General features: G+C 47.7%; 1 protein-coding gene across 2 annotated transcripts in view; it reads left to right on the top strand.

Moving 5' to 3' along the window:
* The window catches only part of IGSF3 (immunoglobulin superfamily member 3), a 94744-nt gene that overhangs the window by 11641 nt on the left and 58362 nt on the right, over positions 1 to 24741 (top strand). For both annotated transcript variants that reach the window (XM_064643404.1, XM_064643399.1), the window contains exon 2: positions 16132 to 16509. In XM_064643404.1, the coding sequence (XP_064499474.1) occupies positions 16132 to 16509 (378 nt within the window). The remainder of the gene's footprint in view (positions 1 to 16131; positions 16510 to 24741) is intronic.

Here is a 24741-nt window from a genome sequence, read left to right as displayed (position 1 = left end):
CATAAAAGTCGTGATGTTTGGGTTCAGCACAGTAATCTACTGGGGAATGAATGCAAGATCAAGGGCATTTGCAGCTTTTTATTTCTTTGTGTTTGCAGGGACTGTGGCATTGCTAGCAGGTTGCTCACAAATGGTGTCTTAGATTACCTCTCTTGCAGGCAGCAAGATTTGCATCTTGCCATTCCTATTTGATCTGCAGTGGTGATGAGAGCTGTATACTTGAATTCAGATTTTCTGAGTAGCAGTCTGCAGTCATTAGGGCAGCACTTAGACCCCAGAGGCTTTTTCCATGTTTTCATCCTGTTGCAGTAACTGTGTCTCTTGTTATCTTGTTCCTGAATATTTTCTCTGGTAAGAGGAGACTGTTTGTTGCAGCTGTTAAACCTCAAATGTCTTGAATCTCCCTTAGGGAAGAAAGGGAAGAGTTCCTGAGGTTTCTGCGTAAGTAGACTGTGGAAACACCTACATGTCTTTCCTAAGTATACAGCCAGGAGGGATTATTGGTGCTGTCCTAGTCAGCTGATGGATTCTGGGTGGTTCAGCTTGTGATTCCTCCCTTTTGCTGGCTTGCTGTGTTGAAGGGGTTTAGTAAGGAAACTGGGTCTTTTTGTTTGGGTTTTTTTTTGGCACGCAATGGTACTGGATGGCTCTGGTTGTTTTTGTCAGAACAGCATAGCTAGGAGGTGTCAGAGGAAATTATGGATGTTTGTTCGGTTTCCTGGCTGGATATACCATGGGGGTTTTAGAGAAATGTGCATTGAATAAACATTGGGTGAATCTCTTAGGACTAGCACCGCCTGGGAGCGGGTGTTGGGAGCTGTGCTTATCTTCATGGCAGGATTTAAAAAAAAAAAAGATTGTATGAGAAGAGTTTTGTGCCCTGTGTTTGGTTCCCATCGGTTCAGTGATTTGTAATGTTCCTCCGTCTGTTCCCTTTAGAGCCAGCTGGCCAACCTTAGGAGAAGATTATCTGAGTAAAATTCTCCAAAGCTTATACTGCTGTCAGAATTCCTTCTTTCACCCTCTTCCACAGTGCCAGAGGCCAGGCTGGGCCCAGATGTGATCCATTGCCATGCTTAATGTGTTGGGGTCAACCCCTGGGCTCTCCAGAGCCCCTTGGGAGATGGGTTGTGCCCCATTCATGCCACTTCACTGGGTGGCAGTGGGTGAGAGGGCCTGGCCCTGGCAGAGCCAGCGAGGACAGAGCCTGCCAGAAAGGGAGGGAGCTCTGTCCCAGGTGGTGACAACTTGGCGCCTTACCTGGAGTGACCTGGCCTGAGATGGGAATCTGAGACTGTGTGTGCCATGGTCCCCTCACCCCCGCTGCCCCCGGGGGTCATCCTCCCTCCTCGTGGCAGACCCAAGGGATGCTGTGGTTGCAGGAGCAAGTGCCAGGTTCCCCAAGGACTGGCTGTGTGGGCACGGGGACACCTCCTCAGCCAGGGACAGACATGGCTTGGGCATGGGGGATGGCTTTTGTGTGCTGTGGAGCATTTCCCAGGAGCAGCCAAGTGCCTGTGGTGCCCATGCCTTGCCTTACAAGCTTTAATTCTGCCTCCATGTCAGGAGGTGGCATTTCACAGCTGCTGCAGGCAGGTGCTCACAGAACTGTGCTCGTGGGTGCTTAGAAACAACCAGCGTCAACCCTCACCACTTGCAGCCCACTGCAGTGAGCTGAGGAGGGGGAAAGGCCTCAGCAGCTCCTTTGGACGTGGTGTTCCAGCTTCCTGGTCCTGCATCCCTCTCCCTCCCTTCTCCCTGTCTTTGTGCTGGTCTCCTCCGGCTCTGTCAGTCCCCGACAGATCTGGAGCGTGTGTGGCATTTTGGTGTGGCTGCTGTATCTGTTAAACTTGGATCAGTCGGTCGCTGTTAAGGCTTATAATCAGTGTAAAAATCTCTGGGGTGCAGCTATTTACAGAAAAAAGAAAAAAACACACCACCCTTCCAGACTTGCATCAAACAAGAGTTTTATTCTCATTAATTGAATTCCTCTAGAGTCTGATAACTTGGGCATGTTGGAATCAGATAAATAAAACCCTCCCTCCCTGGTAGCTATGTAAGCCTTTCCTTAACTCCCTGATCAGAGGAGACTAGGCTCTGCTAAGTAAGTAGCTGAAGATGAAAACTTCTGTATACATCTGCTCATCAGGGAGTGTAGGCAGGAGGATGCTCAGTGTGGTGTATCAGCAGAGGAAGGATTTACCTCATCCCCACCTCTCCTTTTCTCAGCTGAGGAGGAAAGATTTTTTGTTTAGTGACAAATGCTGTTTAGTCACCCTCAGACACATAGTCTTGTCTACAAACTGAGGCTCTGCTTTCTTCCAGACCTTCAGATAAACTCACAGACCTACAAAGAGGCAAGTCTGGTCTTGCTGAAGTCAGGGCATATCACCTTTGGAGCATCTCTTGGGCTGTGCTGCCCCATCTCATCACATGGATGCCGAGATGTGCTGCTCTGGGAGGCAGGAGAGCGTTTGGACTTGTGCCTGAGGTGTGGTGTTGCTGAGCTGCTTCTGTAATCCTGAAAAAATCCAACTTGCAGCTTTTTCCAGACTCCATACATCAAGTGAGACTTGTAGTCGTGTCCCTTTCTCCATCACATCTCTTGTGTGTAGCTCTTGTCTCGGTGCCGAAGACTGGGGCCCCTTTTGTTCAGCAGATGCTCTGGGTTAGTCCAGGGTCATTCCTCCCTGTGCCTAGATGTCTCATACTATAACAAGGAACCTGGCTTGCCAGCCAGCCTTTTGTGTGTCTTGGTTTTCAGCCAGCACCACTCTTCCCCTTCAGGATCTTTCTGCTTTCCTCCTTCCCTGGTGCGACCTTTCTTGTGCACCCTGGACTTGGATTTCGCCCCGCCCCTCTTCTTTTGTCAGCATTTCTGCCCCATAGCTGTTCACACTGCTGACGCAGTGGCATCTGCCCCCACCCCTGGGGCACTTTTTACACCCTCTCTCCCATCTCCTGGCTCCACCATCTGCTGCTTCTGCTCCTGCTGTCCTGCAATGGCATGGGGCCAGCATGAGTCCTCTGACGATGCTGACCTCCCTGTCTCAGACAGAGCGCGGCTCCTTCCCTCTGCCTTGTCCCTCATAAACACTATAACTTCTCCTGCTTTACTGAATACTTCCCCCCAAGCCTGGGTAGCCCCTTGTCCACCTTCGAGTTTGCTCCTCAAACCATAGCAACTTTACAAAGAGAACTGGCATACAAATTAAGGGCCTGCCTTTACCAGTGTGTTTGCTCAGTCCGGCTTCTTTCTCCACGCTTTTTACAAAGGTAGAATTTCTAACCTTTTTGCTTGTCTTAAGGGTCCCAGGTCATTTTCCCTTGTCTCTGTCATTTGTTTTGCTGCTCATATCCTCTCTCCCTCAATGCAAAGCTGCTTTATCCCCTCCTCCTCAGCAGCTGCTCTGTCCTCCACAAGCCCCATGGGATTCTCTGTCTGGAGCTTTTGCCTCCCAGCTCTCTGCCAATTTAGTCTGTCTCTGTGATTTACTTTGCAAGGGTGTTCTTAATAGCCCCCACTGCTCTACATCTCAGTCGTTATCCAGCATTACCTTCCTCGACTTGGCAATTGCCCGTGTGATAACCAGTTTTGGTCTCTTCCTGGAATGATTTCCTCCAAGTCGTGTTGTCTTTGCCACCTTCTACCTCTCTGACAGAGGTTTTCATATGTTTTTCATGAGTATACCCTGCCCAGCTTCAGGGTTTGGGGTTTTTGAGGCTATAAGGGGCCTATTCTGTGATGTTCTCCACCTCTTCCTACAGTCCCTCCCTCTTGGTAATTTTATCCACTCATAAAAGTTGGACTGGCCTCTCTCTGCTGATACTACAAGGTGGTATTTCTGTTCAAATCAAAATCTTAACCTCTGTCTCTGGTGCTTACCTATATGCATGTACATGCCCCTGTGTCTTTCTGCTTAAGAAGTGTAAGCTGCAGCATTTCCTATCCATCTCTGCCTCTGAAATTCATTCAGGTTTTTTTATTGTCTGCCGGTTCCCCTGAACTCTCAAATTAGTTCCTCCTCCTCTGCTGTGCCAAATGCAATATGCTTGTCTTCCCTTTTAAAGCCCTTCTTACCCTTGTTCTACCTTGTCTTTTTTAGTGCTTCTTCCCTCTGTGTGGTTTTTGATTCCCAGCCTCTGCCTCTCCTTGTGTTTCCTCAGGCTGGGTTCTCAGAGGAAGACGACTTATCTGATGGTGCTGCCTCTGCTGTCCCTTTCTGGATAACCTGGAAGCCCTTTGGCCAATTTTAGTCAAATTTGACAGGCGTAGAGAGCTTGAAAATAAACGAGTTCCTGCAAGTCTTGTGAACAATAAGTAGCTGAGTCAGGGGGTCAGCAGGGGACTGAGGGGGACCCTTTTCTTCAAGGGCTTTAGCAGTGCCTCCAAATGACTGTGCCAGCTGTAGGAGAAGCTCCAGCTGAAGCTTGCAGTCAAATCATTAGTCTCGGAGACAGCCTCCCTCCTGAAGGCGTAGGAAGCCAGGCTTCATTAAGTCTCCTGCTCTTATGGTTGTTTGCTAAAAGTGGTGGCTTGGAGCCCTTTTATTTTTCCTCTGTGTGATTGGGAGTAACCTGCAGCACTGCTTCACCTGCTGCCTTGCCACAAGGCTTGTTAGAGACCTGCCATCAGGGTCTCCCAGCAGAGAGAGACCTTGGCACTTCCTCACAAGCTGCCTTGCTCTCATCTCTTCCCTGGCCTCTCCTGACCCATTTTTTGCCTGTCTGAAGGTGCCGTTTCATAGTACAGCTGAGCTAGTGAAATACTCCAGCTGCTGATGAAAAGGGTTGTTTACCCCCATCTCCCAAAGGAAAAAAAAAGTGTTCCTGCTGTCTTAGTGAAAACAAATAACTCTTTCCTTGGGTCATTCTTTTTTCAGCTCGTATGGGGGTCAGGCATGGGGAGGGAGGTGGGTGTGTTGCTAGCAATAAAGTGAGTGGGAAAGCAAGACAGCTTTTTTTCCCAAGGCAGCTGGTACCTAGATTAGCTTAACTGCACTGTGAAACCACATTTTTAAACGGAATCTCCTGGGACTGAGGGTGTTTTTGCCACTGTTTTCTCTGTAGGGGATCTGGCACAGCGAGGCTGCTCTGAGTAGGTGTTTTGTGGCGAGCTAAATAACTCATGGCCTATAGCAGCAGTGAATGCAGTCCTGTTGGAGTGACCTTTACAGGAGGGTTGGGATTGGGAGGGACCTCTGGAGGCCATCTGGTCCAAGTGCCCTGCTCAAGAAGGACTACCTGGAGCAGGTTGCTCAGGATCATGTACAGATGGCTTTTGAATACCTCCAGGGATGGAGATTCCACAACCTCTTTGGGGAACCCTCACAACTGTGGGTTGTTTTTTGTTTGTTTAATGTAAAAAGTGTTCTCCTGTGCTTTTCAGCTGGTCAGTTCCTCCTGGTGCATGGACTTGTTCCTCCTCAGGGAGGAGAATCACATCTGATTGTCCTTCTTATTCATTGGTAGTAGTATTGTGTTATGAATGTGCTTAGAGGGAATGATTGTACCTTTCTCCCATCCAGACTGGAAGCAACAGTAACATAAATGCCTCTGCATCCTTTTTTTTCCAAATACTAGAAAGCACCTGTCCTCCCATTTGAAATGAGAGCCTTGGTAATTTGGTGACAACTGCTGGTAGTCTCTGTAGCATGTCAAACTAATAAATTACAGTGTAAGGAGACGAGGAGTTCTAACATCTTAATTAGTAGTAAGAGGCAGCTGAAGAATCTTCCTGGATCTGTGTCTGTCTTTCAGGGGATGCTGTCTGACTGAATCACAAAGGTTTTGAGAGGCATCGTCTTACTGCTGCTTAGTGAGCAGGGAAGAAAACAGGAAAAATTTGTGGGAAGGAAATGGAAACTGTCTGCTGTTGTACGGCTGTGCTTCATATTCTCGTGATCCTTTGTGGTGGGGTGGGAAAATTATTTTGGAGAAATGAAAGCTTTTAGCCAATATGCTTGACCTTGGGGATAAGTCAATTCGCTGTTTACCTGAAAGCTCATTCTGCTGAAGGAGAAGTACAAGATGGCAGCTTTGCCTTGCAAATTGAATGTTCTCTCATGCTAATGGCCATGGCTGAGGGGCGAAAATGTTTCTTCAGCAAGCCAGAAGGAAGCGTGAGAGATTGCTCTTGGCTGCATTCGTTTCTGGATATTACACTTCATAACTTCTTGCACTGCCATTCCTACAGAACTGTGTGCTCCAAAGGAGGACAGGAGCAAGTGCAGACCCATCCCTAAAGACAGAGCTGGAGTGCTGGAGGAATGCTGTGCTTTGGGAGGCGGGGGGGGTGGGTTGGGATGTGCAGCAGGCTGTTTGTCATCAGCTCTTCCAACCTGTCAATATTTAATAGATCATTGTTAAGTTTCTCTCTGTAGAAGGCAATCGATTTGGGGTTAAGCAATTAATAAATGGCTGCCTGTGGCTGCTGATTTGGAGGTTGAAAAGGAGATGCTCTGGCCCTGCCCGGAAGAACAAGTATGCAAGTAAAGGTCTGAGAGACAATAAGGGTACTGAACTCCTAAATGTCATCCATACCAAAGTAAGGGAAAATCTTTGGAGTCACTCAGAGCAAGGGAGTGGGACAGAAGCCAAATTAAGCATCTTCTGGGAGTATGGAAAATGGGCCAAAAGACTGGAGGCAGTTTCACTTTGGAGATGAAGGAAGGCACTTGTGTATCTGCCCTTCCTCCCTCTGTTTCAAATGATGAGAGCAAGAAGCTTTGTTTTTCTTTAGGAAAAATAAATTTGAGAGAAGGAACCAGGCTCTCCATGGATCAGAAGTAGATCTCTTCATGAAAGAGAGGGAATTCCTTTAATGAGAGGCTGGGTAGTAAATGCTGTTTCCTTTTGGCAAGGATAATGTGAAGGTGAGATTTATGACTCTGCACTCTTTTCTCCTGGGAGAGTATTTTAAGCATCTGGGATGTTATGAGCTGAATTACAGCAATAATAGGGACATTCTGTTGTTTAATATTGGGAGGGATTGCAGAGCATGCAGGAAAACGAAAAAAGAAGTGACATTAAAACGTTATTGACTGTGAAACAAAATGAAGTTTCTTATTGTCCGAGAGTGAGTGATCGCACAGGGAATAATGTTTGACAGTTCTTAGAGTGACCCTGGATGTTGAACATGTAGGACTTGAAGACTAAAGAAGGATAATAAAAAGAAATACAGGGGCTGCAGGGCATAATGAACTATGTCAGAAATTTCCTGCCTAGCTTTGTTGCTTGAACAATTCCATTTCACCTCTTTCTCTTGATAGGCTGGGAACGCATACCAGCTAAAAGTTCAGCCCTCTGAAATGTGTGTTGATGCTCCATAGCTTTGGTACTAGCATGGCAATGCTGAATCTTTCAGAGATCTGGGAGCAGTGTTAGGGCCACCAAGGTAAATGGTGTGTCCTTACATGTGTTGTAAGAGCTAAAAGAACAGAAGAAAAAAAACCCGACATGTAGGAATCTTAGGAGACTTCACTTTTCGTGCAGGTCTACACTAAATCTTACAGTGAGTATTGTGGTTACAGCTTCAAAGCTCAGGCTGGGGAGGCAGTAATGAAACCATCACTGCTTTTCATTGGAAAATATAAAAGTAGGCATTGCCTTGGGCATTCCAGCAGACCGCTGTAAATGCTGCTGTGTATTGTAGCGCTTAACCAGACCTGGAACCAGCCATAGTGATATAAGTCACTGGGACATGTATTCAGTGGGCTGTAAGCAAGAATAAACTCCTGAGGATAAGACACGAGGAGCAGTGCAAGTTAAAAGTACTGCGTGGGCAATCCAACACTTCCTGCCTGCATATTCCCAATATAAGTATAATCTGCCAGGGAGCTTCTGCTTGTGTATTTTTCCCATAATGATCAGGGTAACGGTGGTATAGTATGCGAAGAACATGCTGATCTGAGTTGGAAAAGGGCTGCAAAACTTCTGTTCTGACCTTGGGGGAAGAGAAATAGTTGATTAAATAGGTTCGTGGGATGGGCTCTACTTTAAGTACAGAAAAGAGCCTGTAGTGGTGCTGGAGCTCTCTGCCCTTGTATGAGGTTGGTCAAAAACTGGTCTTGCCTTTGGTGAATACAAGAATTGCAGATTATTAGGGACTTTTTTTTTGTTTCCTCTCAGGATCTTTGCAGGAAAACAGTAAAACTAATAAACAGTGAGTGTGTTGCACAAAGATATTTGAGCCTCCAACAATCATTTCCCATTATGGATCTGAACCAGCAGGGCAGCCAGCTCAGTCTGTCCCTTTTACATCAGCATGTGTTGTTATTCACCTTCTGTGTCGCGTACACCTTGTTCCACCAGCTGCTTCAAAGTCCATGTGAAGTAAGAAGGGTGAGCACCATGAGCTCCAGAGCTTGAGGACCTGTGTGCCCAGCCATCCTCCTTCCTTTTGTTAATACAAAATTAGAGGGTATCGCTCTTTCTTCTGACCACAGGAGTGGCTGGCTGGCTTCTGGAGGCTTAGCTCTGTGACTTTTCAAAGTAAAGCTGTACTAGATTAAAGAGTAGTTTCAGACTTCAGTGCAGCAAAGTAACTTTAAATCTACTTTCTGATGGGATGATGGAGAAGGATAGAACTGTGAGAGCAGGGAGATCTCCTGTCGTGCATCCCCTGGGGCAGGTTCTGCCTTTGTTGTCCTTGAAAAAAGTAAATGTCTATCAGAGGAGGAAAGTAAATGTCTGTCAGAGGAAGCTGTAGTGAGAGAGACCTCAGTCTCACAAAGTAGTCTCTCTGGTGCCTCACTTTCCTTGCTCCTGGGAATTTGAACATGTAGCTAGCTCCCATGACCAACCTGAATCTTGTCTTCTCAGTGTCCAGCGTAGATAATGAATTATTCCTTCATCCTTTCAGCATTTTTAGAAGTTTAAAGGTTGTAGTAATACAGATGATCTGTGTGACTTAAGAATGTGCCGTTCTACGGTGGTGTTAAAACTAGCATATTTTAACATACCTAATTGTAGACACAGAGAAGGAGCAGTTAGGGGAATGTGACATCCATATAGTATGTGCTTTGCTTAAAAAAAGTGGGGGAAAAAATCACAAGGGTAGATCACATTTCACACTGTAGAATACCAGTGCCACACTGGGGAAAGTAAGGAAGTCTTCTGTCAATAAAAGGACCAGATCTGAGAAGAACCAAAGGATATAAAATGGCTCTGATCTTGGCGAAGGGGTTGGATGTCTGACTGGATGCATAATTATAGCAGAGGTACAAGACCTCTTTTACAGTCAGAACTTGGGAAGCTCGGCAGAGGCCACAACAATCTGTGGTGATTAAAAGAAATGTCACCTCTTTCACATTTATTGAAAACATTTTTCTTAAAAGGCAGTAAACATCTGCTGTGGAAGCGAGCTGCTGTGAGACAGAGCAGCGAGCAGAGGTGAGTGAAAGCGGTTGTGTTGGAAGAACAAAGAGCTTCATTGGCGGCTCCTGTCTCGTTTGCCCGTGCTTTGATATCTCCCCACTGATTGTGGTATTTCCATACCAATTATTGTATAAATTGACCCTGGCTGACCTCTCCACTTAGCCACCCTTAGTTGGCTTAGCAGTGGGAGGAATTAGAATGAGGAGTGAATTGCTTTTAGAGTTGGTTCAGGAAGGATGGTCCATGTGCTGGGAGTGGTGGGATGGTGGCAGGAGTGGAGGAGGACAGGGGATCAGGCACCCTTGGCTGCATGATTTAAACATCAAAGCAAAAGGCTGGAGGATGGGGACAGAGTTGTTCTGCAGGTGGCTCCAGCCAGGCTTTCAGTACACTGAACTCAGCTGGCATGACAAAAAAATACACCAAGCAAAATACTAGATTTTCCCAGAATGAGGCTTTACAGAAATAGGGGGAGGGCTCCTACATGTTTTCTTCTGATAGCATTGTTTTTTTCCATCTGGCAGCAGGTTGCAGTGTACAGAGATTGTCCCTGCTGTGACTCATTTATGCAAAAATTAAGCTTGAACCTAATTTTTATTTGTGCACCTTAAGAGGAGACTTCACAGAATAGCAGGTGTGTGTTGCTAGAAGATTGTCTCTGTTCTGGTGTTGCCTGTTGGGACGGAGTCTGCCTCAGAGATTATATTGGTCTTCAACCCATGAAAAAAAGGTGATGGCTGCTTGGGGAAAATGTTCTCAGTGGCTGGACAATTGTGAGCTTGGAAGAGCCTTCTTGAAACGAGTTAGTGTTTTGTGGGTATCAGCCCCACTGTGAAGTCCAGAGAAAAAGCCGGGACTAAGTAATGGTATCAGGGACTAAGTATAATGGGATGGCTTTGGCAAGAGCCAGCTGCTTCCTCTGTGGGTGACAGAAAGGAGAGAAGAAGGGCGGTCCCCTGGGAGGCCTCGTGTGTGAGGGAGACTGAAAAATTAATCTGAATTAAGATGGAATATGAGCTTGGAGCGCGTTAATTATCCCCGAGCGATTCACTGGAAGTGAAGGCCTGCGCAGGGCTGGATGCTCCTGTTTTGGGGTGGGGGAGTGGAAGCACTGAGGAGGAGCGAGTCGAGGGGAGACCTGCGTGGTGGGCTGGGGGTAACCGAGTGTGCCCCGTCCCTTTGTGAGGGCAGCCAGCACAGGGGCTACCGCAGCTCGGAGGCAGGAGGGCAGCAGTTGCCGCAGCCCGTGGTGCACTTGGCCGTGGCACCTGCTCTGGGGCTCTGCGTGCCCAGAGCATCTCTCAAGCTCAAGGAGATAAGACTGCTCTTTAGCACTTGAGTCTGAATTGTCTTCATTACTGGGGGACTTTCTGCCAGGTCCTGTGGTCTGCTGCAGATGCTGATTTGTCGTAGCCAAATAGGATTTATGCACGCTCCCCTTCCCTTCCCTGCGTAGGGGCACAAGCTCCCGCGTCAGGGCTCAGAGTGTGTGGAGGGAGCCACTTCAGTTGGCCGTGCTCAGAGCAGAGATAGCCACGCTTCTAGAGGAAAAGCTGGAATGGTGCCATTTTTTAGCTTCTGTTGTAGTACAGCCAGTGCACAGTCTGCAGACCAGATGTGACCCATGTGGTTGAAGAGCATAGCCTGCGATGGCATGGGTTGTGAAGGGGCATGAGGACAGCTGTGCCAGTTCAGACTAAGTCCTCCACCTAGCTCAGTATCACACCTCAAAAAGCTGTAGGCAGGCAGCTGTGCAACGCTGGCTTGTTTTGGAAGCCTCGCAAACCCAGTGTGACTTGACTATTTAGTAGCCCTCTTTAAAGTATTTTTCTCACCCGTATTTCAACCTGTGTCAGCTTTCCACATCCACGGCATCCTTTGGCAAGGACGTCCACAGATATGCTATGTGCAGCTGCAAGAGCTGCCACATTTGTTATAAAGCTGGATCTGACCGGTTTCGATTGACGCCCTCGATTTTTAAACTAGAAGAGATGGTAAATGGTTGATTTTTTGACCGTCCTTTCCATGGAATACATATTTGTGTAAACCTTTACCAGATCCCCTTCAAGTCATCTTGTTTTCCAGGCTCCATTATTTCTGACATAGAAGCCATTCCCTGGTGTTTGTCAGCATTGTTGCTCTTCTCTTGACACATTCTCGAGAGCACCTGTGAATGGAACAAACAATATTGACAACAAAACCCAGATGTGTGCTGTGCATTTGTGCGGGGGAAAGGGATCTCTTTGGAAGTATCTTCTGTCTAATAACTGTGTTCAAAGGCACAAATTAATTTTTAAAGGAAATTTAGGATTAGTATTGTCAGTTGTTGACAAATACTGCTTTAGAGCTTCTAAGTGAAGGAAAACTGCTGTAGAACTGCAGCTACATAATCCATTTGTTGTTCAGCACTGTCAGCCCTACACTTATGGAAGATATGGAAAAATATAAAGATTTTTTTAGTTGCTCCTAGTGATTAGACCCAGGATAATACTCCTAAGAGCTCAAGTTTTTCCTTTAGATTAAATGACTAGTGGCAATAATTATTGATATGTAAGATACTTTGATGCAACTGCTGTAGTGCCTTTGGATGTGGTGAAGACATAACCTACACTGTTCTGAGATGGGGAAACTGTTTGCATAAGAGGTTCCTCATAATCCTGTCATGAGTTTTTATTTATTCTTTTGATGTGTTGATGCTGTTGCAGAGTTTCTGTGTGCTCAGCCATCCTTTCTTTCATTACACTTATCTTGCAATAAGCCTTGAATCAATGTTCTCAGGTACAGTTTCACATGCTTCTCCTTCTGAAAGGGACCTGAAAGTCCACCTCCTTCCCAAAGGGTAAATGTTTGGCACTTTCTGAAATGCGGCTTCTTCAAACTGCTTCAGATCAGGCACCTGAAATGACCAATTGCATGTGGAAAACCTGAGCTCTGCATATGGAAAGGTCAGATCTCGCCATAGTTATCTGAGGTTGCTGTGAGGGTACAGATTTTGCAGAGACACTGTGTGCTCAGAAGCTGAGCTGCAGCACTCCTGGGTGAGATGCCTGGCTGTCAGGGATGCCTGATGCTTCTTTCTTGCCCAGAGGTTGAATGGAGAGGCATTTGAGTCCTGGCTGTGATATGACAAGGGAGACTCGAATGACTGTGTGACTCTGACTTGCCTTTCCCCTGCTTTTCAGAGCTGCTTCCCGTGACATTTGCTGTGGCCCTGGAGCCTGCTGGGCGGGTTGGCACAGGGGAGGTGCAGGGACCAGGCATCTGCAGCTTCCTGGGTCCTGCACTGTCCCTTGTTTCCTGACCTTGAGTCTAATCACCCACATCTTGCCACTGCTGTCTCCTCTTATCCCCCATGCACCTCCTGACTCCAGACGGGGCTTGGGAGATGGGTAAGCCAGCGGAAGTGTTAAGAGCTGCCTGACTGTTGTTTGGCTTACTCTTAGCTCAAAAGGCTGGCAACAATAGCCCTCATCTGTAGGGGATAAGGATCAGGGAACACTTCCTCCTTATCTCATGAGATTTGCTGTCTTTTGGAAAAAAACAGGCGCACAAATCTATAATTTCTTATTAATTTTAAAGTAGTGCTTGGCTCGCTACCTCCTCCATATCAGCCCTTGCGTTGTCAGTAAATCATGTTGGATTTGCAATTAAAAGCCAGCTGTGCCAGCATGGTACCAGCCAAATGCCACCATAACTGCCTCCTGGGCGTCCTACGGAAAGTGTGGAGTGCACAGCTCCTCCTCCAGTGAGCTCTTCTCTCACTTCAAGAGGGAAAGATAAGAGTTTAAAGTGGGATCTCAGGCACGTTATTTTTTGTTAACCAGAATGCTTGCTTGCTAAGAAATGCAGTTCTTCTCTGGATTACAGTGTGTTCGTGGATATAGCAATTCCCAGGGCTTGAAAAATGCCAAACATCATACAAAAGGCAACTGTTTGAGGAGAAAACTTGTAGTGCTGGATGTCTGCCTCAGGCTGATTGTTTTTGTCTTTCCCTTTCTTGATTAAAATAGTTTGTTGGAGAAGTATCTTTGCCTCTGCGCTGTGGAGTTCTTTTAAGTGCTGAAAAGCATTTGTGCCCAGCTGTGTTGGAGCAGGAGTTTGCAGCCAGGCACAGGGAGCAGAACTGTGGATGTGCTGCTCCTTGCCCCTCTGGAGATCCAGCCTGTTCCTCCAACTGCTCAGCCTTTGCATCTGTCTCACTTCTGGGACAGCAACTTGCTGCAAGTTGTGACAAAACTCTGGCTGTTTTGTCTTCTATCAGCACTGGAGCTAGGCAGGAGTTTTTCCTGCGCTGTCTTCTTCTGTCCCCTCAGCTGCCTGGGTTCCTGGAGCCAGAATGGGAATAAAGGAACTCTTTGGCTCTTAACTTTCTCACTTTTGGTTGGATTAGGAAGGTGCAGCAAGAGGGAATAGGAGAGGAGGAATGTCTCTTCTAAACCTGGAGGAGGACTCCAGGTTTTAGGGTTAACAGTCAAGGTCCCAGAAACAACTGGCAAGGGAAGAAAGGAAGCGCATGTTAGTGCTGGCCATGGGAGTGGTGGGATTTGACATCTACCAACAGGTTGCCTCCATTAGGGCACAGAGATCTGTGCTGTGGGTCTCTGAGGTTGTGATATTGCCAATGAGCTCTGGAAGTGCCAGTCTGATAAAATGATGTTTTTCAACTGGATAGCTGGAAAGCTCCTCAAAGAATTCCCATTGAAAAAATCCAGCGCTGTGTTAAAAGATTGCACAACAAGGTCATGCACTTAGCTGGCAAATACCTGGATGAGTGTCGTGTGTGCAACTTTTAATTCCTACCGCTGCATGTTAGATTTGTGGTGCAATTTTTATTGTGTCGTTGCATGTGGGGTTATCTGCATGCTGTAGCAAGGCTACATGTGAATACAAAAATTGGATTATGAGCTGTCTTTAAGTGTGTAATAAAGATCTTACCCTTCCTGCTGCTTTAAAAACAGTTTACTTCAAAGGCTGCAGTATTTGCTTTGTCCTTTGGCCTTTATGGAGTGAGAGAAGAGGCTGTCTGCACTTAGATGTGTTAGTTGTCTCTGGTGGTATCTTTCCTCAGGATGAAGGCATTGGTACAGCAAACAGTGGGGGAGTGTTTGCCTCTGTTGTTCCTCTCCCTGTTTGTTTCAAACGTGCTAGCTTTCCCTGGTCCTCCCTTTAAATCATATTATTTCATAAAGAGTAAAAAGAAACATAATTTGGAGCAGCAGCAAGCTGAGCCCAAGTTAATAGTTTGAATTGCACTCCATCTGTTCAGCTGCATGCCCTGATGGATGTGCTGAACCCATTTTTCACAATTTGTTTTAAGCTGCTAAGAACCATCTCTCCTGGCTCCAGTCCAGGCTGGCTGTGGAGGAAAACTTCATATCTGGACATCCCTGTCCAGAGGGTGGGATTCAATCAATAATCCCCAGATGCAAGGCTGCCTCTTCACCTGCAAGATGCCAGTTTTTGAAAGGTTAAATTCTTCTCTGTGCTTGAACATTGTTGTTGAAAATTGGACGGGGGGGGGGGGGGGGGGGGCGGGGAACCCCCAACATACACACAGAGAGGATGAAATTTGCAAACGTGATTATGCAGGACCTGCTTTAAATCGGCTTATTGCTGTTTTATGATGGCAAGCAAGCAGTCACAGAAGCCAGGATGATTGGCCTTGCCATGTGTGCATGCTGCTGGTAACTCAATAACCGATGAACACCCACCGTGGTCTCCAGACCTCGAGCCTTTGATGTAGCAACAAACAAGATAGATTGCTGTAATTTATCCGGCCCCTGGAGGGCTGTGCTGGTAATGTGCCATGAGCCCAGGGGCCAGCCATCCATAATCTGTGTAAAAATACAGTGGATGGCAGTCACCGTGCCGCGGGGTTGTCTTTGTTTGGTGCTGCACACGTCGGGGTGTGTACAACGCACTGCGCCGGGTCTCGGCTTCAGCAGCCAGGGGCGGTAAAGCCTGAGTGTAACAGTGCCCACTCCCTCCATCTACTTTAATTGGTTTTGTTGTGTACTAAATACGCACCTTTCAAATGGACTCGGAAAGGCAGTGCTGGAGACCTGGTATTTCTCTGTGTGCCTTTACAAGCGTAGCAGAGACTGGAGGAGGTGTGCTGGGTCTGCGGGAAAAAGAATGGGATTTTGTACCAGCTGAAGCCTCTGGCAGGTTTGCTGATGGAGGGAGGGCAGGTGCTTGGGGCATTGCAGTTGGGTGGCCCAGGCGCCGAAGGAGAGGGAGTGTGGCCTCCTGGCTTGCAGGTGGGCCTCTCTGCTGGTAGAAGGTAATCCTGGTTGGGCTGTGCCAGGAGATGAGGGAGTCACTGCTGAACAGAGTAGCCTCAAGCAGCAGCTCCGTGGCTGCCCTTAACACCTCTTCATGCCCTCTGGCAGCAACCTGTGCCTGGAATCACAGCGTGCTTGAGTTAAAAAGTAAAAGCAGTCCTGAAAACAAAGACCTGTCGCCTGGAGCTTCTGGTTTGTTGCTGCACAGTGCAGTGCACTTTCATGCGTGGATTCTTAACGCTACCCAACAAGGGGTTTATGTTACCTCAACACTGCTGCTTTCATGGGGCGTTTTAAAAAACATTTCCGTTGGGTCAGCAGGAAAGCTGGGGGTGCTGTGCCTGAGCCTGACGTGCCAGCTGTAAATGGGGTGTGAGGGCTTGCCGTGGAAGGGGTAGGACGGGTATATCCGGGTGAGGTGCAGGGATTGCTTGTCGGGAAGTAACGCTGGGCTCCTCTCCTCCCACAGGCATGGCACTGGCCCAGCGGCAAGTGACCGTGCAGCAGGGACCCCTGTACCGCACGGAGGGGTCCCACGTCACGCTGTGGTGCAAGGTGAGCGGCTACCAGGGCCCGGCGGAGCAGAACTTCCAGTGGTCCATCTACCTGCCCTCGGCCCCCGAGCGGGAGGTGCAGATCGTCAGCACCGTCGACCCCTCGTTCCCCTACGCCATCTACACCCAGCGCGTGCGCGGCCGCGGGATCTACGTGGAGCGGGTGCAGGGGGACGCCGTCCTGCTGCACATCACGGAGCTGCAGGACCGCGACGCCGGGGAGTACGAGTGCCACACGCCCAACACCGACGAGAGGTACTTCGGGAGCTACAGCGCCAAGATGAACCTCGTGGGTAAGCTGTCTGGGGCAACGGGGTGTCTCCCAGCTGGAGCGCGGCACAAACCATTGGACCCCCCATGTGCAGTGGGAGTCTGCATGGCTGTCGGGGGAAAAAAAAAACTGTGGAGGAGAATAGGAGCAGAGAGCAGGTGGCACAGTGGTATGAATTGCAGGGAATCATGGTATAGAGATCCAGGACGTACCGAGCTTTCTCTGGTAGTAAGGCCCTTACAAAAACGAGACACCCGGCAGCATAGCCAGGCAGAGGGACGTTTGAAGCCATGGCTGAAAGAAAGGCAGATGTGAAACTGGTTTACGCAGAGGAAGAGGAGTAGGGAGTCTGCATCAAATGGCACAAGCCACAGAGGAGAGAGCTCTGTGTGCTAAAGGTGGTGAAATAGTGGAGCGGGGAAGAGAGGAGCGATAAGGAGTGGCGCGTAAAGGGAACAGGAGAGATGGTCGTCTTCAGGTTCTTAACAGAGGGCAATGCTGAATGCAGCCTGAAACCAGCACACTGATCAGATTGAGCTATTCGTAGATGACTGTGGGGAAGTTGTTTTGGTGGTTGGGTTGGTTTTTTTTTTTGGTCTGTGTTAGAAAAATCAGAAAGAGGTTCTTTAAAATCTGGAGTAATTCCACAGCACCTCTGACTAGCTGATTTGACCTTTCCAAGCTTCAGCTTTGCTTTTCATACCTCACAACAGGGTTGTATTTGTATTTGAAGCGTCTAACTCGGCTAACAGCAGTCAAATAGCTTCCATCAAACTCTTTGGCTGAAGGACCCCTAAAAGAGCTCCTTTGCAGCAGAGACACCCCTCTAGCAAATTTAAGCCCACAGACAGCAAGCAGGCTTGCTTTTCTTGGAGGGGAGATGTCTGTGAGCCTGCAGCTTGGAAACCACTTGGAAGTTACCCAGCCGTGCAAGCCGGTGAGGGCGTTGCCGGTTCAGGTGTTGTTGACACAGGGAACCCAGTGTGAAAGGAGCCAAGGTGTGATTTAAATCACAGTAGCTCCCTTCTGGGTTGTGCTTTCTGCTTCCAGCTTGTGTGGCCTTGGCTTCTGCTCTTCAAAAGAGCAGCCACTCTCCCGGGTGAAGTCCCACAGTATGGGTGCAGGTGCTTATTTAGCTGCCTGCTTTCCCACCTGATGTCCATGAGCAGCACGGAAGTAGATGCCTAAATACTCTTCTATTCTTTTGTAGTTCCATGATTTGCTTCAGGTGTCCGGATTTGCAGTTCCCACTTCAGTTTAAACAAGACTGAGTCAGCACTGCTGCTGTAAGGTCACCTGAGGGAGTGAAGCCCATTGAAACCAACACCCGCTGAAAAAAGCGCCTGTGGGCAGGGTGAGGTTGCAGCAGTCAGAGTTGGATTCTGGGTTGCTCTGCCAGGGAGCTGTTTTCCCTGTGGAAACCTGTGAGCTGGGTCCTTACAGGAGAGGCACTGGATCAAGTGAGAGTACCTGTGTTAGCCATGGAGTGGGGTCAAGTTCTTCAGGAGGGGGATGCAGGCAAAAGCATATCCTATGGCTGGACAGCGGGGAGCTCCTCCACTGCTCTCCCGGGGTTTGGGATGCCAGGACGCTCCTGGTTGTAACCACAGCTCAGCAGCTGCTTTGGTGACCAGCCAAGGCTGGACTGGTTCGCTTTTGCTCTGACCTGCCCTTGCCACAGGTATATGCTTGTAAAATCTGGGACTCTGTAGACACCTACTAGTAATGCTTTGAGGACATTGGCTTCGGGGCTTACATGTGTCAGAGATACTCAAGAAAATGAATCTAAAGTAACTTTTAGTGGATTAGTTAAATCACATTATGCCCCTTCATGGATGCTTGCGCTCAGGATTTTGGGCCCTAATTTGGTTCGGCTTAATTCATTTCTGAAAATTCACTTGAGAGATGACTTAGGGTCACTTGGCTTTTGAATGTGTGCATCTGTGTAAGGTGTTTTCTGTGGTTTAGACAAACTCTGACAGAAACTGAATTTTCCAGAGTGCTTCCTGTAGACAACAGGCCCTTACAAAGAGCCTTCCCTCTGGCTCCCACTCTTGTGAACCAGTGCTGACTTCAGCCCTGTTGGACCCTGAAGTCCTACCAGGGAAATGGGCTTCTCTGTGCAGGGCAGGACAGAGCACATGTCTTTTCTTTTTTCCTGCTATTTTAGCTCTCAGCTGCAGGTCCTGGATTTTCAAGTTGGCTTTGTTTCTCCAGACAATGTGTGCAAGAAAAGGTACACAAGAGCTAAATGAGAGTTATTGTTCTCATTTTCTCAGAACCAGAACCAAACTTCTTTTTTTCTTTCATTCAGTTATGAATTTTTAATTGACTCATTAGATTGAGTGGCTCCTTTTTGGCAGTGGTTTGTTAGCATCTCTGTTCTCTCCATTTATGTGTGAAATGGATGGGTTTGAAGCAGTGTTGATATTAGACTTGCTGCTCTGGCACCTTGGACCTGTTGTGTCCTGTGGTTTGAGTAGAGAGGTGAAGGAATGTTCCTCCCCTTTTCCACCTGTGTGACACAGCCCTGTGATGGGGGAGCTGGATGGGACACTGGTGCAGCAGCACGTGGGGCTGCTGTCTCTGCACTGGGACATCTCAGCTCGCAGCAGAGCAGCTGGGATGTGTCTCTGCTCCTGCCATCGTGAGCATTATTGACAGCCATGTATCCAGAGCTCTGCAGCTGCTAAAAAATAATCTTGTCAGCTTCAGCAATGTGCCAGGTGGGCTTGAAAGTACACTTCTGTCCACCTCATGGTTGGTTCTCCCTCTCTCATTTTTGGTGTTTCCACTCAAGATTCCTTTTCCTTTGTTGGGATCTTGGCCAGGATCTAATACTGCTTTGGGGACCTGATGGCCTGGAGTAAGAAGTACTCCCCAGGCACTCTGTGGGCCTCTTATCTGAATTTAGGCATGCAGCACAAGTGCTAATCTCACTGAAGCTAGGAAATGAGGCCAGTCATGTGGTTCAAGGGCCTTCTGCCATGCAAACATGTGTATCAAGGCTTAATCTTTTTCATCAGTCTCTGATTTCCTTTCCTTGCTTCAAAAACAAGCCTTTCTGTATCTTGCTGCTCCTTTTCTAATCACCACCTGAGATGTGTCATTGGGAAGATGATGTACCTGTGCTGTGAGGTGTGTTAGGAGGAAGAGTTTAGGACATGTCAGTCTGAATTTTAGGTGCTGAGGGAGCTGGCAAAAATAAAAAGGGGGGCTGCAGCTCTTCAGGATGTGGTGGAACCATGGCCTTGTGATTGATTTATGAGAAAGGATTAGCCCATGTGCAAGGTCTGCAACTTTGTTTGCCCTCAGAGTTCAGTTCCTTGAGGCTGATGCAAAATTGTTGAGGCTAGTTCATGCTCTTTTACTCAGGGTGGGGGGAAAAGATTTTGGAAGATCTCACAAGTGGCCTCCCACTCATTTAGCACCAGACTCATTGCCTAAGATAGATGTTCAGGCAATATCTGCCATCAGAGGACAGAGAGAGACAAATCTGGAGAGCAATTCATGTTTGTTTAAATTAAGTGCATCCTTCTCCATGTTGACTAAAGGGAGAACCTAGATGTTAGACTCATGCTAGGCAGTAGTGGCTGAAGGCTTGGCTACTTTTAGAAACTTCTCCCATGAGTCTTCTGAGCAACTGATGGGAATTTTGGCTTTGTGGTTGAATTGGGAAGGCACTTGAGCATACTGAAGAGGGGAGTTACAAAACTTATATTTGATTGATTGAATAGGGGAACTGGGGACCGTACACACCTGACTGGCAATTGTACTGGGACCCTGGCCTGCTTGTTGCAGGCTGTGAGAAGTCTGTGGGCTGTTTATTCACTTTTGGAAGAAGTTAAGGACAGCAGAGGATTTGCAGGTGAAGGGAAGCAGCATCCCAGAAACACAGCGTGACCGCTGACAGGACAACAGTATTTTCCAGAAGAGGAGTTTTCTTGTGCAGTTATTTAGGTGGTGAAGCTGCAGGGATGGCTGTGCAAACTGAAATAAATGCTGGTTTGTGCTTCTCACATTGATGGGTAAACTTGTGTTTTGCTATAGGGCAGAACTGAGCACGTGGCAGTTCCTTCAGTGTGCGTGAGTCACTGCAGATTTGTACTCCGCTGTGTCTCTGCAATGAGTTGTTTGTGTGCCTGTACCCTTACTTAGATAACAGCAAAGGGGCCCAGGTCTAACCTCTTCAGAAGCTTCAGACTTTTATCTCCGTGTTTTTTCATCTGTGCTCCCAAAAACGTTGAGCTCTTTTTCAGAGTAAGTGATTTGAGGGAAGAAATCAAGCTTTGAGGTTTTTCTTAAACAGGCAGTGATGGAGCCGGGAGGAAAGGTTTCAAAGCACTTGAGGGGCTGGCAGCCCTTTTACTCTTTATTTTGGGGGAAGCAGCTGTACAGCATCAAACCCAAACAAGATAAAGCAAAAAAAATGAAAGGGGTTTGGATGGGAGGAGAGACCATGGTACCACAGACTGGGAAGAAGCCATTTCACTGCAGACTTGAAAAACAAGGAGCACTCAGACACAGCTGCCTCTGCAGTGGGCAGGAGCTGCTGTGTAGTTGGTAGTGCGTGCAGGGATGGTCACCAGCATCTCCTTCCTGCCAGGCTTAGGTGAAAAGTGAAGCAGAGAGGCTTTGTGCTAGCTGGGTGCTATTCAGGGGTTCCCTTGTCTGCCCTCTCAGCCTGGCCACACTTCTGCTCTCTGCTACTTCACTCCGGTCTCACCCTGCCTGGGTAGGCTGGTGCCTTCACCTCTGCCCTGTCACCCTGGTCCTGCATGGCTGTGATGGCTCCCAGGGGCTGGATGTGGGGGTTTTTTTGGCTGGCAGCCCCACTGTAGTGGAGTTGCAGTGTCGTGCCAGGCTTAGGAGTGGTGGTGGGCAAGGGCCTTGATGGGATGAAGAGCCAGCTGCCTCTTTGCCTGAGGTCATGCTGGCTGTGGCTCTGCTTGGTGGGGTCTCGTCTCCTGATGATGAGCTGCCTAAGTTGCTTGTAGCTCTCTGCACACCAATAATCAGTCTTCTTGAAGGGGTCGTCCTCTGTGCCCTTCAGCTGTGGCATGTAACTATGTGGCCCATGGCTGGGACAGGGAGGATGTCTGTAGGGTGTGTAGAAGAGACTTTGGTGGCACAGGAGCTGCAAGAAGGATTTGTGCTGTCCAGATGCTGAGCACTGGAAGGAAACGAACTGCGTGTCTCTCAGACAAGCACTCAAGAAAAGAAAGCAAGTCTTTCGTTGAACTCCCCACCAAAAGCCTCTGGAATCTCTCTGCTGAGAGATACAGAGCATGTAGGAGGCAAAAAAAAACCCCCAGGACTTCTGTTAGTCCATACCAGCTGCTGCTGCATGTCGCCAGCAGCTCCCCCTCTTCTTTGTCAAGTGCTGCCATACGTGATCTGTCTGTGCACAGAGCAGAGGGAGAATGTCACGGCACAGTTTTGCCAGGTTTGGGAGAGCACAGTCTGCTCCTGGGAACCTGGGGGGACTCAGGGTGAGAGCAGTCACTTCTCATCATGTGGACCTCATGGCTGCTGGTTTATTCCAGCTGTCAACTGGGCTGAAGGTGGGTTTGCTTGAGGGAGGTGTCGAAGAGAGAGATGGCAGCTTCACAGACAAGCATCTACCAGTTTTGATAGAAGTCTTTGGGGGCTCTTCTTTCTGTGCTGCGTTTTTGTTTTTCTTCCTCTTCACCTGAGAGACAGGGAAAAAAGTGTTTGTCACTGTGGTTGAGTGAGCAGCTTGTGTCCTGGGGAGACTGGGCTTTTTGCAGATGAGGAACAACAGGCAAAAATCGAAACAAGCAGTTCAGCCTGTCCTGAAAGGTTGCACAGGCTTCATCTCTGGAGGGTTTCAAGACCTGACAGGATCAAACTCTGAGCAGCCTTATAGCTGACCCTGCTTGACCCCGTAGTTGCACTACAGACCCCCAAGGTCCCTTCCACGCCAAATTGTCCCATGATCCTGTGATGAGCTGCTTGGCTGTGATGCAGTAGGAACCACTCTTAGGCAGCAGTTTGGAGGGAGGATGCTGAAGAATGGAGTTAGGAGGGTCAGTGCTAAATAACAGCATAACATTGGTGATCTCAACCTGATGAGAACAGCAAGGACCTATTGTACATCCCCAAATGCTTTTTTTCTGGCGTAGTTTCTGTATTTCATATTGTTCTTATTTCTTCAGTGGGGTTGCAGGAGTTTGTCTCTATTGCTCTGCTCTGGTGTACGAAGGTAGAACTTGGGAATCCTAAGCACAGATGTCCTAATCTCTGAGGCCATCTCAGCGGCTTGGCTACCTCTGTGAGGCTTGTGTGTGCCTTATCTGGCCAAGCCCTCTGAGTTAACCACAGCGAGCTGTAGGATTGGTGTTGTGCTTTGTGAGTTACATTCATCTTTGCCTGTTTGGGCTTTGCTTGTTGCAGTAATTAGCTCCCCAGAGGAGTAAAATGTCCTTCACTTTCAAATTACCCTTTAGCTGACATTAAAAAGAGGTTTAAAAAAAAAAAATCAAATGCCTTCTTATAGGTGGTCCTTTGCAACTAGACATAGGGTATTTTATTCTTACTGTCCCCCTTTATATGCCCAAATCTCTGTAATAACCTTCAAAGTAAAATTTGACCTTTGCTTCTCTGCTTTTTCTTTCTGTTCCTGCTATGAATGGGAAGGAGGAGTTTGTCTGTTAATGGGGGAGGAATGAGGAGGGGTAAACATATCTACCTCTGGCAGTTCCTATGGATGCGCCGTGGGGAATTGCACCAGCAAACCAGAGCACCTGGTTTGTGATGCTGGAGACATCAGGCCCTAACATGCTTCCAACTTGCTGCATGTCCCTGGATATGGCACTCTCCATCTACCCCACCATTTTCCAGCTGGTAAAATTAGGGATAATAGCATACAAGCCTTTCACAAAGTCTAAGCCAAATAATTGTGATGTGCTTTGAGCTCCTCAGATAGCGGGAGATAGAAACAAAGGCTTATATTCCAGCTTTGCCTGGTAATGATGCTGAATAGGATTCATCTCCAGTCCTGCTTAGTCATTTCTGATATCCTGAAAGTATAGCTGCCTAAGCTTACCCAATTTTCCCCTTGCAGAAGCTGTGAGGCTGATGGGCGCTGCCCGACTGGGGGGTTGGTGGTCAGCAGTGCCGTGGGCAGGAATGTGGGAGCCTGGCACAGGCAACCCTGCAGCTGGTGACTCCGGAACTGGCAGGAGGGGCTGCTTCCTTACAGCCTGCTGTGGCATGGACATGCAGGAAGCCAGTCCAGAGGCTCCATGCCCCTTCCAGATTTGAAACTCCCACTGGAAAAAGGAACGCACCGAGACCTGTTTAAATTTCCTAGGGGTTTTGTTTGGTTGGAGATTTTTTTTTTTTGTGGTGTTTTTTGTTTTTTGTTGTTTTTTTTTTTAGTCTTGACTTTAGTCATGTACAGTCTGGCAATGAATTGCAATGGCTGGTTATTCCTTGTGCTTTCTAAAACACTTTTTTGTAGATACAATTCAGGTTATAACTGAGAGCTTATAACAGAAATCTCTATACGTGTCCCTGCATAGTGAGACATGGTTCACTCATTTTGTGTGTCTTTATCTCATCCCCTGTTACTGTATTTTCCTGCTAAACCTTTCCAATTGCTCCTGTTTTGTTGCAAGTATGCCATCTCCTATTGTTTCCTGTTGGAATTGCTTGCCTGATTTTGACTTTCGTATTGTTGTATTACATTATGTCACTTCTGTACCTCTGTGCAGGAGAAATGGAAAAAATCGTGGGCAAACTATGCCTAAAAAATGGATAATCCATTGTATCCACTCTCTTGTTTCTCTGTTGTGTGGTTTGGTTTTTTCCTCCCTCGCCTTTCTGCCCCATCCCTCAAAACCATGGGCAACTTGGTGGCTTGACATGCTTTGTGGGGAGGGCTCTCAGCTGGGGAATGGATTCTTTCTTTTTTTTATGCCGTCCACCTACCCATTTCTCAAAAGCCTGGCATTAGACACAATTGGGGCACATCACTGTATTCCATATGTTTTTCCTGTATTGTCCCTTTTGAGGTAGAGGTACTTTTTTAAATTTAGCTAGCGTGTGGAGAAGAATTACAATAAGAATACGTGTCCTTTTTCGTACATGTCTGTGCGCTTGTACCAGTGCATTGTAAGAAAAAATGTATTCTAAAGTGCATTTCTAAAAATGTAAATTAACATAGCCTCAGGCAATTGCACAGCCCTCTGCTCACAGATCTAGTCTGGTCTTTAAAACGAGCCCTCTC

The sequence above is a fragment of the Pseudopipra pipra genome, chromosome 2 (assembly GCF_036250125.1).
Source record: "Pseudopipra pipra isolate bDixPip1 chromosome 2, bDixPip1.hap1, whole genome shotgun sequence".
Classification (NCBI taxonomy): domain Eukaryota; kingdom Metazoa; phylum Chordata; class Aves; order Passeriformes; family Pipridae; genus Pseudopipra; species Pseudopipra pipra.
This window is presented reverse-complemented; position numbering and strand designations above follow the sequence as displayed.